The sequence below is a fragment of the Chiloscyllium punctatum genome, chromosome 13 (genome assembly GCF_047496795.1).
Source record: "Chiloscyllium punctatum isolate Juve2018m chromosome 13, sChiPun1.3, whole genome shotgun sequence".
Classification (NCBI taxonomy): Eukaryota; Metazoa; Chordata; class Chondrichthyes; order Orectolobiformes; family Hemiscylliidae; genus Chiloscyllium; species Chiloscyllium punctatum.
Window position 1 is genome coordinate 85,248,107 of NC_092751.1, and position 14,695 is coordinate 85,262,801.

General features: G+C 39.3%; 2 protein-coding genes across 8 annotated transcripts in view; one reads left to right on the top strand and one right to left on the bottom strand.

Annotated features, from left to right (window-relative positions):
* Positions 1–5,218, top strand: part of bmpr1aa (bone morphogenetic protein receptor, type IAa) — a 261,621-nt gene extending 256,403 nt beyond the window's left edge. For all 6 annotated transcript variants that reach the window (XM_072583060.1, XM_072583059.1, XM_072583062.1 and 3 more), the window contains 2 exons: positions 497–627; positions 2,161–5,218. In XM_072583060.1, the coding sequence (XP_072439161.1) occupies positions 497–627; positions 2,161–2,286 (257 nt within the window). In that variant the 3' untranslated portion in view covers positions 2,287–5,218. The remainder of the gene's footprint in view (positions 1–496; positions 628–2,160) is intronic.
* mmrn2a (multimerin 2a) overlaps positions 5,064–14,695 on the bottom strand; it is a 49,192-nt gene continuing 39,560 nt past the window's right edge. For both annotated transcript variants that reach the window (XM_072583057.1, XM_072583056.1), the window contains exon 7: positions 5,064–11,984. In XM_072583057.1, the coding sequence (XP_072439158.1) occupies positions 11,593–11,984 (392 nt within the window). In that variant the 3' untranslated portion in view covers positions 5,064–11,592. The remainder of the gene's footprint in view (positions 11,985–14,695) is intronic.

The following is a 14,695-nucleotide window of genomic DNA, read 5'->3' on the forward strand; positions in this document are numbered from 1 at the left end:
GTGTGATCTTGTGTAAAAGTGTGTGTGCGTGTGTATGTGTGAAATTATATAGTATAGTGGGGTCACCTGTAGTGTGATATGAAATCAAGATCCTGGTTGAGGCTATCGTCACAGGTCGTATTATCCTGCCCCACTACCTAACTGACGAAGGAGCAGTGCTCCAGAAGCTTGTTCTTCCAAACAAACCTGTTGGACTATAATCTGGTGTTGTGTGATTTAAACCTTGTCCACCCCAATCCAACACTGGCACCTCCACATCATAACCATCATCTACATGACAGTTTTCAACTATATAACAATCAAAAACGAGACTTTATACTCTGCTAACTTTGAGGCAAATTGTGCCACCATCCTGTTATCCTAGTTCCAGATGAACTAATTCAGTACAGAACAGCAATCAAACCTGGAATGTCATGGTGTCTAGCATATTTTACCCATTGTTATCAGGGAATTTTCTAATTCTGATCTTAACTTTTATTTTTCTTTTGTGCTGCAGGTATTGTAGAGGACTACCAGTTGCCATATTATGACATGGTACCAAATGACCCTTCCTATGAGGATATGAGGGAAGTGACATGTGTTAAATGTCTCCGTCCAACTGTCTCAAATAGGTGGAACAGTGATGAGGTAAGTGTTGGTCTTTCTTTGTGTAGCCAATAAGGACAGTGTAAGCCTTTTGACTGATGGCGCAAATTGCACAGTTAACAGCCAAAATATATGACTCGTTCTTTGAATTGAATTAAAGTTATAGTAAAACAAAATTATCATACACTTATCATATATACTCAAAAAATAGTCAACTTTTTTAAACTACTTTTTAAGGTTAAATTTATGACGTCAAATTTTACATGGATACTATTTTTGAGGGGCAGAAATTCATGCCCATCAAAATTCAAACTATCATTAGCAGAAGCCCAATTGATCTCTAAATGAATAAAGCAAAAAAAAAAGGCAATTCTGAAAACCTGGAGCAGAATACAACAGCCAGCAGACTGGAGGACTGGGAGCGGAGCAGAACAACCAGTAGACTGGAAAGCCGGAGCAGAATGCAGTGGCTGGCACACTGACTCATAAATGGTGATCTGTTATCTATGAAGAACTAGGGTCGACTTTTACACAAAATGTATGGAAAATTCCAGATTATTTGGCCAAAAATAGGGGGTTGACTTTTACATGAGATCGACTATTACTTGAGTATATACAGTAGATCTCACAGTAAATAGAGATCTGAATTTATGAATAAGTATTAAAGCAGGTAATAGATGACTGTCAACAAGGCTGCCCATAGGCTGGCATAGATCTATCTCGTTAGTTGCTGATGACTACTTTATCTTCTAGGCCTTGTGGACATTTTATTTGCCAATATCTGGATGAACTAATATCTGAATAGGATCTTTGAGTATACCATAAAGTCTGCTTCAAAGTCATGCTTAAACTTCTGTAGCCCTGAGAAAACAGCAGATTTTTGAACCCGTCTATGCCTGCTTTGCCTTCCAGACTTCTTGGCTCCAGACATATTAGACTATGCATTCTTGTCCTATACGTTGTTACCTGTGCACGTGGTTTCTCTGACTGATTGTATACTGTGCCCTTTAATATCTTCACTCAAATCACCACTTAACCCTCTAAATTCCAGAAAATAAAACCTTAGTTTGTGTGACCTCTCCTCCTAATAAGGTATTATTCTGGAGAATTACCCATTCTTGTATATTAGTAACCTGGCCAGCAAGACAACCGACGCAGGTCATTACTTAGGCTGACAACCTAGCTTAGACAGTCCACTTGGCTCTTGGGATAAATTACTAACACATTGCTTAGTTAGTGCACTGAGCTGAGCTGGAATGAAAAGGCTTAAGAGCAAGTTCCCATTGAATAGCTGCTGGATTGATTTATCTCAAATTGCTTTCTTGCACCACCTACTGGTGAATTAGACTAACTGGCAGAAGCTAGGGAGCATGTAGCAGCACTGAATCTAACAAAATAAAGCACATAATTTAATAAGAAGCTTTGGGAGGGAAAAGAACCTGGTAAACCTAGTTACTATGGAAACATTTTATGAATGTTAGAACTACAAGTAAAGTACTTCACAGTTTATTTCAATTAGATTCTGCTCTGTTGTCTTTCCCTGTTAATGCCGAACTGCTTGTTTTCACTCTACAGTGTTTAAGAGCGGTACTGAAGTTAATGTCAGAATGTTGGGCTCATAACCCTGCCTCCAGGTTGACAGCACTAAGAGTGAAGAAAACACTTGCCAAAATGGTGGAATCTCAAGACATCAAGATCTGAACGAGCCATTAAACACCAGACATTATTGCCTCTGAAGAGGAGCAGGAACTTCTGGTGTGCAGATAGAGGACTGGACATTCACTCGTCCTCATCTCTTGTACACACCACACTAGATAGGCTGCTAATAATGACCTTTAGAATTCAGGACTATGGCATAGTGTGGTAAGAAAGGACTTTTGATAATGAACCTATATGCCATACTTCATAATGATAATGCCATCTTTAACAAAAAAGGACATGTAAATTAATCTTGTTAGAATGTCTCAAACGTCCTTGGGTTTCCTATGTGTCGCTGTCCTTGTCATTCTCTGAATGCGGTCCATAGTGAATGATGGTAGCTGGCACCGTGGAAACTCTCAATGGTATATCACAACCAGGACATGGTGCTTTCTGTGAAAGCCTCAATTCTGATTGATTGAATTGGAAAAAACTATAACTAGGAAGTTAATAGTTGCTTTTCACCTACAATCTGTAAATAAGGTCAGATGCAAACATTTGCCTTTGCTTGTCTTGATAAGCTATGTGGGCACCAGTTATTTCCTTTTCTCTCCCTCAAACATTTTTGTTAAATTAGTTAGATTTTTAGGCATCGACAGGAACTTTGTGAACCCTAGCTGTGCAGAGTGAACTTCTGCTGATGCCAGGTATGATATACAATGATGTAATTTTGTCTTTTCAATCCCAAGCACTTTGTATTCACAGCCAGCTCCACTACTCTGATTGTACATTAGCAGTCAAGAGATGCATCTTCTCTTGAAATGCAATGCTGTTGCCAATGTTTATAAAACAATCTGTTTTCCAGCAATGAGACTGACATTCTCTAACTCGTATGTTCTCCAGGTTGTCCTCAGCAGTAGTCAAGTCCCACTGATTATAGTACTATTATTTTAAAGTTTTTTTAATATGCTATCTGAAGCCCTAGTGTATTCATGGAGTTCCATGTGAAGTCACAGGCAGATAGAATATTTCCTGGTCTGTGTGGCTAAGCTGTCCATTGAAGGTCAGTTATTGCTGAGACTTCACTCTATCAGTGTGCTGAGTGTCTGAAATGCAGCTTTGTTAACTTCTCCAGAAAGTTGGTTGTAAAAGTGATTACTGACTTCGCATTGTATGAATTCCTCCTACACAAATACAAGATACTATTAATCTTGAATCCTGCAAGTACACCTGAATTACTTAAATTACTGAATTACTTACTTTTAGGCAAGGTAATATGTGTTCTGCAACAATTCTTTTTTAGATTTGAGTACCGGTATTGAATTACTTTAAATTCTGCTCAATCAAGTTGTTACTGACTGCAATAAAGTGGGATTGGACATAATTGTTCTCATGGGAATGAAATGTCACTGCCAAGGATTCCAAGTGATCTCCTCAATCGCCATAATCCACAAAGCTGTTCTGCTGGTTTTTAACTCTGCTGACATGTGACTGTCAACTTCATGCTAAGTATCAACCTCACTGTGTCCCAAGAAAGAACAAGAAGCTGTGATGGTCATGCAAAATGCTGGTTTATTTTAAAAGTGTAATGCCAACTCTTGTTTATTTTAGTCTATTTGAGAAATTCCAACCATTGTCATGAATTGATTGATTATTAATAGTGGCTGAAAACTTGTGCCAGGTTCCCAGTTGCCACGGTGTTGTAAGATGTTATGTAACATAATGTTTATATCTTGTGTAGTATAGTTGAAATCTTGCAAACTTTTCTTGTAAATATGATAGCCAAAGTAGGTCTTGACAAAGATAGTGTTGGTCCATTTATATAAACAGGATTGTCTTTGTTGCATACCATATACAGTTGTATATAGTGACGGGCATCTGCACGCCTTGGTTGTCCTGTTTGGTTTGAACATGAAAGATGCAGTCCCTGTAATCAAACTTGAACGTTTATCAAGTGAGATGTGAGTTTGTAACTCCTGCTTAATCAATGTTTGCATTATGTTAGCATGTGTAGGCTGTGAATTCCAACATACTGAATTTTGGTCACAAGTATCAAAGCGCCATAGAAAAAAAAAATGAACCACACAAGCCTTCAAAGCATTGTACCTGAATGGCTTGAAATCTGTAGCCTTATCGTTTGTGTTCCTTTTCAAGAATGTTGTTGGAATGGAACAGCTTTTATAATTTTGAACTTATTGCAGGGAATTCTTACCAAGAGTGCTAAATCTTCTTTTTAATCACCACAGAATAATGAATGACTAGCATAAAAAAGCCAGTAATGCTGCCAATCTCTGCATTCATCTGTCACCCTCTGGTCATTCATTATTTTAGTACAATTGACACAAGCAACTTTTTATACTCATCCCCTTTTTTAAAACATTGCATCCCCCATATATGGTGTATTCAACATGTGGAGGAGCAGGAGTCCATACAGATATCAATATTATTATGATAAAGGTGCAAGGGACTCTGCAAATCTGGAGAGGAGAAGAAATTAAGTGGCCTGTTCACATTTATTATGGATGCTCTGATCTATTTTTTAAAAGAAAAGTCAGGGAGTTTATTTGAAAGCAGTTTTTTAAAATGATCATGTCTATATTTTCTCTCATCAGCCTTTTTTTAAAAAAGGAAAGGAGGGAGAATTCCATCTGCCGCTTGCCAAACCAGTTTCTCCCTATTGATGTGTCACTGTAGCATAGACAAAAAAGTATGAATCAAAGTATTATAGTTTAGTTAGCCTATTTGTACATAGTCAATGGACAGACAACAGAGGGTTAAAGCAGTAATGTTACTCTAAAGCTTATGTCATCGCAAGTAAAACAAAATGATTACCATTAAACCAAGTGTAATGATTTATAAACCTATTTTGTACAGCATCTGGTAAAAGATGCCTTATTAAGTTTACCACAAATTACTTTGCAAGAGGAACATCATGTACACAGATTATGTCCTGTATTACATTTAAGTAAATAACATTATTTTAGTACACAATTGACCTGTTGGCTATGTTTGTTTTTGTTCTTTTGCTTGGTCTTTAAATTAGCCATATACACAGTAAAATGTGACTGCTCGAATGGAGACCAAAAGGATTTCCTGCAGTGACAAGAACATGGCAAATAATTTGCTGAATTCAATAACCATATCAAAAATATGCAGATATAAAAATCTGAGCAACATTCAACATAAGGACAATTTTGTCTTAACATGGACTTATTTGCCACCTCTCATTTTTCAGGCTACTCGATGCCCATGAGTGGTCTGTTTTTGGAATTCTTACCTTGAAAAACAGGTTGATGTATCATTAAATATTTGCAGGAAATCCTTCCCCACTCACTATCACCTTCTCCAAAGTAATTAGGGATAAGCAATAAATGCTGGTCTAGCCACCAACACCAAATCTTATGAAAGATGAAAATTATTCATCTCACTGAGCCAATTATACTTTCTTCAGAGTCAAGAGGGATGCCTCTTCATATGATGAAGACATTGAGTCAATTGAACCTGCTTTCATAAACTGTATACAGATTATTCATATATATTGTTTCCTCGTGATGAAATATCCTGAAAATTTACTTTCTCACCTTCCAAGGTCTATCAAGTAAATCTTACAAAATCAGGCAAAGAGTAGGCTGATTTTAGAAAAATAACCTGCTGAAATCAAAAAGAACCTATCCTTTCCCCTTGACAGTCAATGCATTACTGTCACTGAATGGCCACTATCAACATCCTGAGGAATCCATTGACCAGAAACTGAACTTGATCAGCCATCTATATCGATACGGCGATTACAAGAGCAGGTCAGGGGCTAGGAATTTTGCAAAAACTAGCACACTTCCCAACTCTCCAAAACTGATCAAAAGTACAAGTCAGCCATGTAATGAATACTCTCCACTTACCTGTATGAATACAGTTTCAACAACTCTCAAGAAAATCAATACCACCAAGCAATGCAAAGCAACTGTCTTAATCGGAACCCATATGCCAACTTAAGTATTCAGTTCTTTCACCTCCAACGCACAGTGGTAGCAGTGCATACCATGTACAAGATGTACTGCAACAAGTAACCAGGAAAACTGCAACCTCTGCCACCAAGGAGGACAAGGGCAGAAGGTGTAAGGGAGCACCACTGCCTGTAAGTTCCTTTCAAAGCCACCCACAATCATTTGGACTTGGAACTGTATTTTCTGTTTCTTCACTGTTACTAAGTTAAAATCTTGATGTTCCCTCCCAACAATACTGTACGTGCCCCTACTCCATCATGTATTGCAATAGTTCAAGAAAACAGCTCACTATCACCTTAAAGGCCACTTGGCAATTGCAATACAATTGCATCTCTTATTCTTTGCTCTTCTACTTGGCTCTGAACCCAACCATTTCTGCATTCTCCATTCTTTTTTGTTTCTCTCCCTTTGACCTAATTACTTCCTCATCAAGGAAGTTTTTAATATATTTTAACATTGGTCCAGTCTTCCAGTCATGGTGGTGAAGAACTGCAACACAGTTCTTCACCACAATAGCTACCTGAACTGCAGCTTAAATCCAAGGAAAGCTGATGAGTTAAACTTGGCTTGCCATGTTACATTTGATGCCTTTTGAATGTCTTAAACCTTGGAGGAAACTGTCAAAACATTGATCATCTGATTGATCTGAAATGTAAAGACAGCAACCTTTATGGACTGAAGCTCTATATGCAAGTAACTGCTTTTCTCCCCAGACTATCAGTTAGAATCATTATTTTGTCTTGGAATCAGAGAATTTAATAGCACTGGATGAGGCCATTTGGCCTGTTATTTCTGTGGCAGCTGACTACAACAGTAGTTTAACCTTTTCCCTCCTGCTTTGAAATTTTTTTTTATCTTTCACTAATGATCCAATTGTTATAGGATCAGAGGTTTGCAGCATGGAAACAGACTCTTCGGTCCAACTCATCCATGCTGACCAGATATCCTAAATAAATGTAATGCCATTTGCCAGTATTTGACCCATTCCCTCTAAACTCTTCCATCCAGATGCCCTTTAAATATTGTAATTGTACCAACCTCTACCTATCTTTTGAAAGTCACAATTGAGTCTGTCTCCTCCACACTAGAGGTAATAGATTCAAGGTCCTAACCACTTGCTGTACAAACACACTTTTTTTCTCATGTTGTCATCACGCTTTTTGCCAATTTCCCTGATTTGGAGTCTTCTGGTTCTAAATTCCTCCACCACTGGTGACAGTTTCTCCTTACCTACTATGCCCAGATTCCCTCTGCCTGCCCACAATCATTTTGAACACTTATCAAATTTATTTTCAATCTTTATCTCCCAGGAGAATAGTCCCAGATTCTCCGATTTTGTCTTCGTTACTGAAGGTCATTATCCCTGGAAACATTTCATTGGTCTCTTATACCCTTGCATCTTAATGTGTGATGCCCAGAATTGGATGTGATACTCCAATTGAGGTTGAGCTAATGTTTAGAGAGATTTGTCAGAACTTACTTTCTTCTGTACTCACTGTTCTTCTTTGTAATGCCCAGGATTCCATATGCTTTTAAAACCATGCTCTCAATCTGATCTGTCACCTTTAATGACTTGTATACATATACCCCAGGCACCCCTTCTCTTGTGCGTCCTTTTGAATTGTATTCTTTATCTTGCGTTGTTTGTGTATTATTTGAACAAAAATGTATCTCTCCTCTGCATTCAATTTCACCAACTTATATCTTTTTAAAGTTCTGCGCTATCCTCAGTATATAATACTTGTGAGTTTTGTGGCTGCAGATTTTGAACTTGTGCCCTGTATTCCAAAGCCTTAGCCATTAATCTATATCAAGAAGAGCAAGGGATCCCAACAGCAATTCATATGGAACCTCACTCCAGTCTCTTATTCAGCCAATTTTGTATCAGTATTGCTACCGTTCCTTTTAGTCCATAAGCTCTAACTTTGTACCCAATCAATTGTGCTGCACACTTTCAAATGTCTTTCAGAAGTCTATGCCCAACACATCAACCCCATTTTCCACCCTTAACCTCTGTAACCTCATCACAGAATTAGTTAATTTGTTAGTTGGACCTAATCTTCCCTTAACAAATTGAATGACATAAGTGATTATTAATTTTATTCTGAAATATCATTTCTAAATGTTACCCGCCACCAAGGTTAAAATGCAAAAAAGCCTTCTACTTTTCTGGGCTTATCTTTACATCTTTTTTTTGAACAAAGGTGTAAGGTTTATCGTTACATAATATTCTGGCATCATCCTTATACCTAATGAAGATTGGAAGTTATGGTCAGTGCATCTGCACTATGCACCTCTTCTGGTCCAGGTGCTATATCAATTTTAAGTGCAGCTAGCTTATCAAAATCCACTTCTTTATCAATATTGAAACCAGTAAACATCTTGACTACCTCCTCTATCATCATGACTTGTGCATATTCTTGGTAAAAACTGGTGTGAAATACTGAATTATTATTTCAACCATGACCTCTGCCTCCGTGTGAAATCCCCATTCAAATCCGTAATCCTTTTATCAACTTTTTATTTGCCAGTAGAAGATTTGTGGATTCTCTTTTATGTTGATGCATATTCTCCAGCCTTCTGTTTAGATATCTTAAAGTTATATGATCGGTGTAGAAGCTGCTGCTCTCTACACGTAATATATTTCCTATTTGTCGCCATCCTTTCTCATGCAATTAAGGACCGCTGTATCTGAGATTGGTACGGTTTGCCAATTCTGATTGAAGTAACATTCCAATTTTGTCATCAAAAAGATATAGAGGAACTGTAATAATCTAGTGATAAATGTACTAAATGACAGCAAAAGACCATTCAATGCACCTGCTGATTTGGTTACTTCCACTCACATAATTTCTTGCAATAGGAAGGAAAAAGTCCTGAGATGAGTTTACATAAAATTCTACCTGCTGAAATAGGGAACTGAGAAAAGGTCAGCACGTGGATTGACCATTCTTACTGGAGAAAATACTAAAATTTTTCACTTCAATATTTTTTTTTTAGAAATAGAGCTAGGCTTATGTTATTATTAGTATCTTGCAAAACAAGAATGAAAAATCAGATGGGTTCCTTCAATATATCTGGAACTGGATTGCAATTGACAATGTGCACAAGTATAAAACAATGGCTTGTGATGATCTGTACTTTATTTCTGGCTTCACAGATGCTGCCAGATATGAATCTTTCTGGCCTTTGACTAATAGGACGTCTCATTGAGGTGTCTCCACTGTTAGACCAAGGATTCTGGAAATTAATGTTTAGCTTGGTCCTTATATATATATATATCCCCTTTTATACAATGAGGAATTAAGACAAAAAGAGCATTTTAGTGCAGTTATGGTCTTTGTGATAATATTATGCTTAATATAAATATTAAGACCCAGACCAACCATTTGGATACCCACAGTTTGTGGCAAGGCTTACATGACATAATGAACTATAAAGCAGTGTTGAATAGAATCATGGGCAATAGCACCTGACGAGTTCAATGCATTCTTTGAACAGGAGGTCAGTAAAACTATGTCACTTATCCCAGTAGTCCCAGATGCACCTCTACTCATGGTCACCACTGCAGACGTTGGATCAGCCTCCTTGAGAGTGAATCCATGGAAAGCGACTGGCCCAGATGGAGTCCCTGGCTGTGTACTTAGACCCTGTGCAGACCAGCCTGTGGGTGTATTCACAAACATCTTTAACCTCTCCTTACTATGATCTAAAGTCCCCCACCTGCTTCAAGATGCCTACAATCATCCTGGTGCCAAAGAAAATTTTTATGGCGTGCCTTAGTGAATTTCACCCAGTGGTCCTGACCTCTATAATTATGAAGTGTTTCAAGAGGTTAGTCATGGCTCACATCAACTCCAGCCTACCAAATTGCCTTGATCTTTGCCAGTTCACCTACCAGTGCAGCAGGTCTACAGCAGATGACATCTCCGTGGCCCCTATGTCCATCCCTGATACATCTGGATAACAAGGGTACCTATGTCAGGTTCCTATATATTGACTACAGCACCACCTTCAACACCATAATTCCAAACAAACCCATCTCTAAACTCTGAGACCTAGGTCTCAGGTCCCCCCTATGTAACTAGATCCTCAACTTACTGACCCAAAGACCTCAATCAGTAAGAATATATGACAATACCTCTTTCATAATCCTCAACACTGGTGCCCCGCAAGACTGCATACTCAGCCCCCTAATAAACTTATACAGTCATGACTGTGTGGTCAAATTCCGCCCCAACTCCATTTACAAGTTTGCTGAAGACACCACCATTATAGGTCAACTCTCAATCAATAGTGAAACAGAATACAGAAAAGATATTGAGTGCTTTGCAGCATCGCGTAAAGACAACAATCTCTGTCAAATCAGCAAAACTAAGGAGATGATCATTGACTTCAGGAAGTGGAGTGGAGGGCACACCCCTATCTGCATCAATGGTGCTGAGGTGGAGATTGTTCAAGTGCATCAAGTTCTGGAAATGATGATCACCAACAATCTGTCCTGGTCCACACGCGTTGATGTGACAGTCATGAAAGTGCAACAATGTCTCTACTTCCTCAGGAGGCCAAGGAAATTTGGTATGTCCAAGGACTCTTAACCAATTTTCATGGATGCACAATAGAAAGCATCCAATCTAGATGTATCACAGCATGATATAGCAACTGCAATTCCCAAGACCACAAGAAACTACAGGAAGTCGTGAATGCAGCCAGTCCATTACGCAAACCAGCCATTGACTCCATCTACACTTCCCACTGTCTCAGGAAAGTAACCAACATAATCAAAGAACCCCCCACACCAGTTATACTCTCTTCCCCTGTCTTCTGTCAGTCAGAATATATAAAGGTTTGAGTACATGTACGCTTAGATCCAAGAACAGCTTCTTCCTCCCATATTATCAAACGTTTGAACAGACCTCTCAAATGTTAATTCTGAGCTCTCTCTCTGCATCTTCTCTGTGGTTGTAGCACTGTATTCTGCACTCTGTTCAGCTATCCCCTGTATGGAAAGCAAAACAACACTTTTCACTGTATCATGGTACATGTGACAAAAATAGATCAATCTATCTGTTACATAATATGGATTTCAACATTTCTTGTAATTGTTCTAATTGGACACATCTGTTTGTAATTTTGGAATCATATGTAATTGCATCTACAGGAACTTGAATAAACACAACCTTGAGCTATTCACAAAATAGTAAGAAGGAGTTGGCCATTCAGCCCTTTGAACCTTGAGTGAGCATGGTATAGCAATGTAAAGAATGTTGGTCAGCGAGAATCTAATTCCAGAATGAAACCTCCAGATGTGAATTTGATAGAAGAGTCTGTTCATAGTCTGTCTATTTTTGAGATGGGTAATTAAACTTTAAAATGTCTTAAATAACAGAAATCCACCAAATGTTGTCTCTGGTGGAGTCTGTTGACTTGCAATCCCTTGTGTCACCTCAATCCACACCAGTTGTCCTTTGTTGAGCTGGAGAATAGAGTAGCCCCAAGCCAAGTTGTTGTGCTGATGTTTTTCTCTGCTACTATGAAGTGTTATTGTGTGGGTACCATCAACAGAAAGATAACCAAGACCATGCCCGTGACTGAATTCCACAGTTGCCACAAACACATAAACACCTTTGAGTGGAGCTCTGAAGTAACCCTTTTCCATTGAATAACCATCTCCATAGTTCAGGAATATCTGGTCAAACTTTAAAGGCAGGTCAGTTCCTGAATTGTTGGTAAGTCCCACGTAAAATGCAACATCAGATTCTGTTTAAAAAAAAAGCAAAAAGTAGATCAAAATTAAGCCACTTGATGACCTTTTCTGTTATTGGTTGAAGGTAGAACATTGGTGAGGATTACAGGAGCACACTCAGTTCTTTTAAATAGTGCAGTCCAGTAGCGCACACTGCAAATGTCATGAGCACCTTTACAAGGAAAAGTAGGAATGGGTAATTAACACTTAGGATGCGGTTATTGCTAGCAAACCTTTTTTTAAAGGTGGGTGGCACGGTGGCTTAATGGTTAGCACTGCTGCCTCACAGCGCCAAGGACCTGGGTTCAATTCCAGCCTCAGCTGACTGTCTATGTAGAGTTTGCACATTCTCTCCATGTCTGTGTGGGTATCCTCCAGGTACTCCGGTTTCCTTCCACAATCCAATGATGTGCAGGTCAGGTGAATTGGCTATGCTAAATTGCCCATAGTGTTAGGTAAACATGGGGAATGGGTCTGGGTGGATTTGTTGGGCCGAAGGGCCTGTTTCCATACTGTAGGGAATCTAATCTTAAAAAAAAAAATCTCTCAAGCCTCTGGAAGATTTACAAAACTAGATTAGGATATGACTAAGGCAAACACATCCCAGTCAACGTCTCTGTCTTTGAGGACAGGTACTCAAGGTAGAACAGCTGTTTTCTGGACAAGTTGACTGACTTGGTCATACCTACTCAATCACATCTATGAGCTGCAATCCTTTGCGCCTCCCTCATCAGCTGGCTAGTCCCACAAGAGGAAGGAAAATGAGCAAGTTGAATATTCTTATTAGGTTAATATTGTCTGTAAATGATAAATCTTGTAGCATCAGGACAAAGCCAAAAGCAACTATACAGTTCAACAAGTAATAGGAAAGGCAAAAGTGGCCTCTACTTCACAGAGAATGGAGTTTAAAAATAGGGAAGTCTTGCTAAAACTATACAACGCACTGGTCAGACCACAGATGATTGAACAGTTATAGATTTAGATTACTTACAGTATGAAATCAGGCCCTTCGGCCCAACAAGTCCACACCGACCCTCCGAAGCACGACCCACCCTGACCCATTCCCCTACATTTACCCCTTCACCTAACACTACGGGCAATTTAGCAAGGCCAATTCACCTAACCTGCACATTTTTGGACTGTGGGAGGAAACTGAAGCACCCGGAGGAAACCCACACAGACACGGGGAGAATGTGCAAGCTCCACACAGTCAGTTGCTTGAGGCGGGAATTGAACTCTGGTCTCTGACGTTGTGAGGCAGCAGTGCTAACCATTGTGCCACTATGCTGCCCCTTTGTTTCCCTTATCTAAGGAAAGATAAACTAGCATCGGAGGTAGTCCTGAGAAAGTTACCAAGTTGAACCCAGACATGGAGAGATTTTCTTATGAGGAGAGGGTGAGTAGTTGGATCGTGAGATGACCTTATTGAAATGTAGAAGATTCTTAAGTAGGCTTGACAGGATAGATGCTAAAAGGTTGTTTCTCCCTGTGTGAGAGACTAAAACTAGACAGGCTAATATGAGAGTAAGGGCATAACATCAGAGTAAGCAATTGCCCATTTAAGACTGTGTAATAAGGTGAAATCTGTGGACTTTTTTTCACCATAAAGGAATCTAATGGATGGGCCATTAAGCATATTTAAGACTGAGATTAGACAGTTTTGATCGGTAAAGGAATTGAGGGTTATGGGGAAGAGGATATGAAGATTATCAGATCAGACATGATCTTATTAAATGGCAAAGCAGATTCAATGGGCCGAATGGCCTACTTCTGCTCCTATATTTGATAGTCAAAGGAACCATGTACTGATCAAACCTATTCCTTCTAGGATCCCACAACTGATTAATTAGAATTAGTCCCAGTTGAATATCATTTAGCAGAAGCTTTAAGGAAAGACAGAATTCACTTTGGATGGAGAGATTTCATAGAATCCCTACAGTGTGGAAACAGGCTATTTGGCCCAACAAGATCCTCCAAAGTGTAACCCACCTAGATCCATTCTCCTACCTTATATTACTCCACATTTCCCCAACTAATTCACCTAACATCCCTGTGCGCTATGGGCAAATTAGCATAGACAATTCACCTACCTGCACATCTTTGGACTGTTGGAGGAAGCCCACACAGACATGGGGAGAATGTGCAAACTCCATGTAGACAGTTGTCCGTGGCTGGAATCAAACTTGGGTCCCTGGTGCTGTGAAACAGCATTGCTCAAAAAGTATCATGCCTGTGTTTTTCACACTTATGGATCAGGCATGGGACTCAAACCCAGCACCTTTTGTGCTAAAGGCCAAAGCGCTACATCCTGAGCTACAGACAGGAGCTCAGCTACCACTGTTTGGCTTTGTGGTACCATCATTGACCAAGTTCTGAAGATGTTGCTGTGTAGTAAAATGTCCCCAAGCACTTCAGAAACATGCCTTGATATAAACACATACCAAAATTAAAAGAAAAACGTAGGAGTAGGACCAAATACTTGTTTAAAGCAATAGGTTTTAAGTTGCATGTTAAGAGGACTTGGTGGCAGAGGGAGTTCTCCAGCATTCGTCTAAGATGGCAGACACTACACCAGACATGAGCCATGGGAGAAGAATGCATAAAAGGTCAGAAAGAAAGAGCAGAGAATTTCGATGAGAGCCAATTGTAGCATCAGAGGAGATTAACCCAATAAGGAAGGCCAAGAAAATAGGAGGGGAGAAGGCCATTCAGCCTTCCAGCTTGC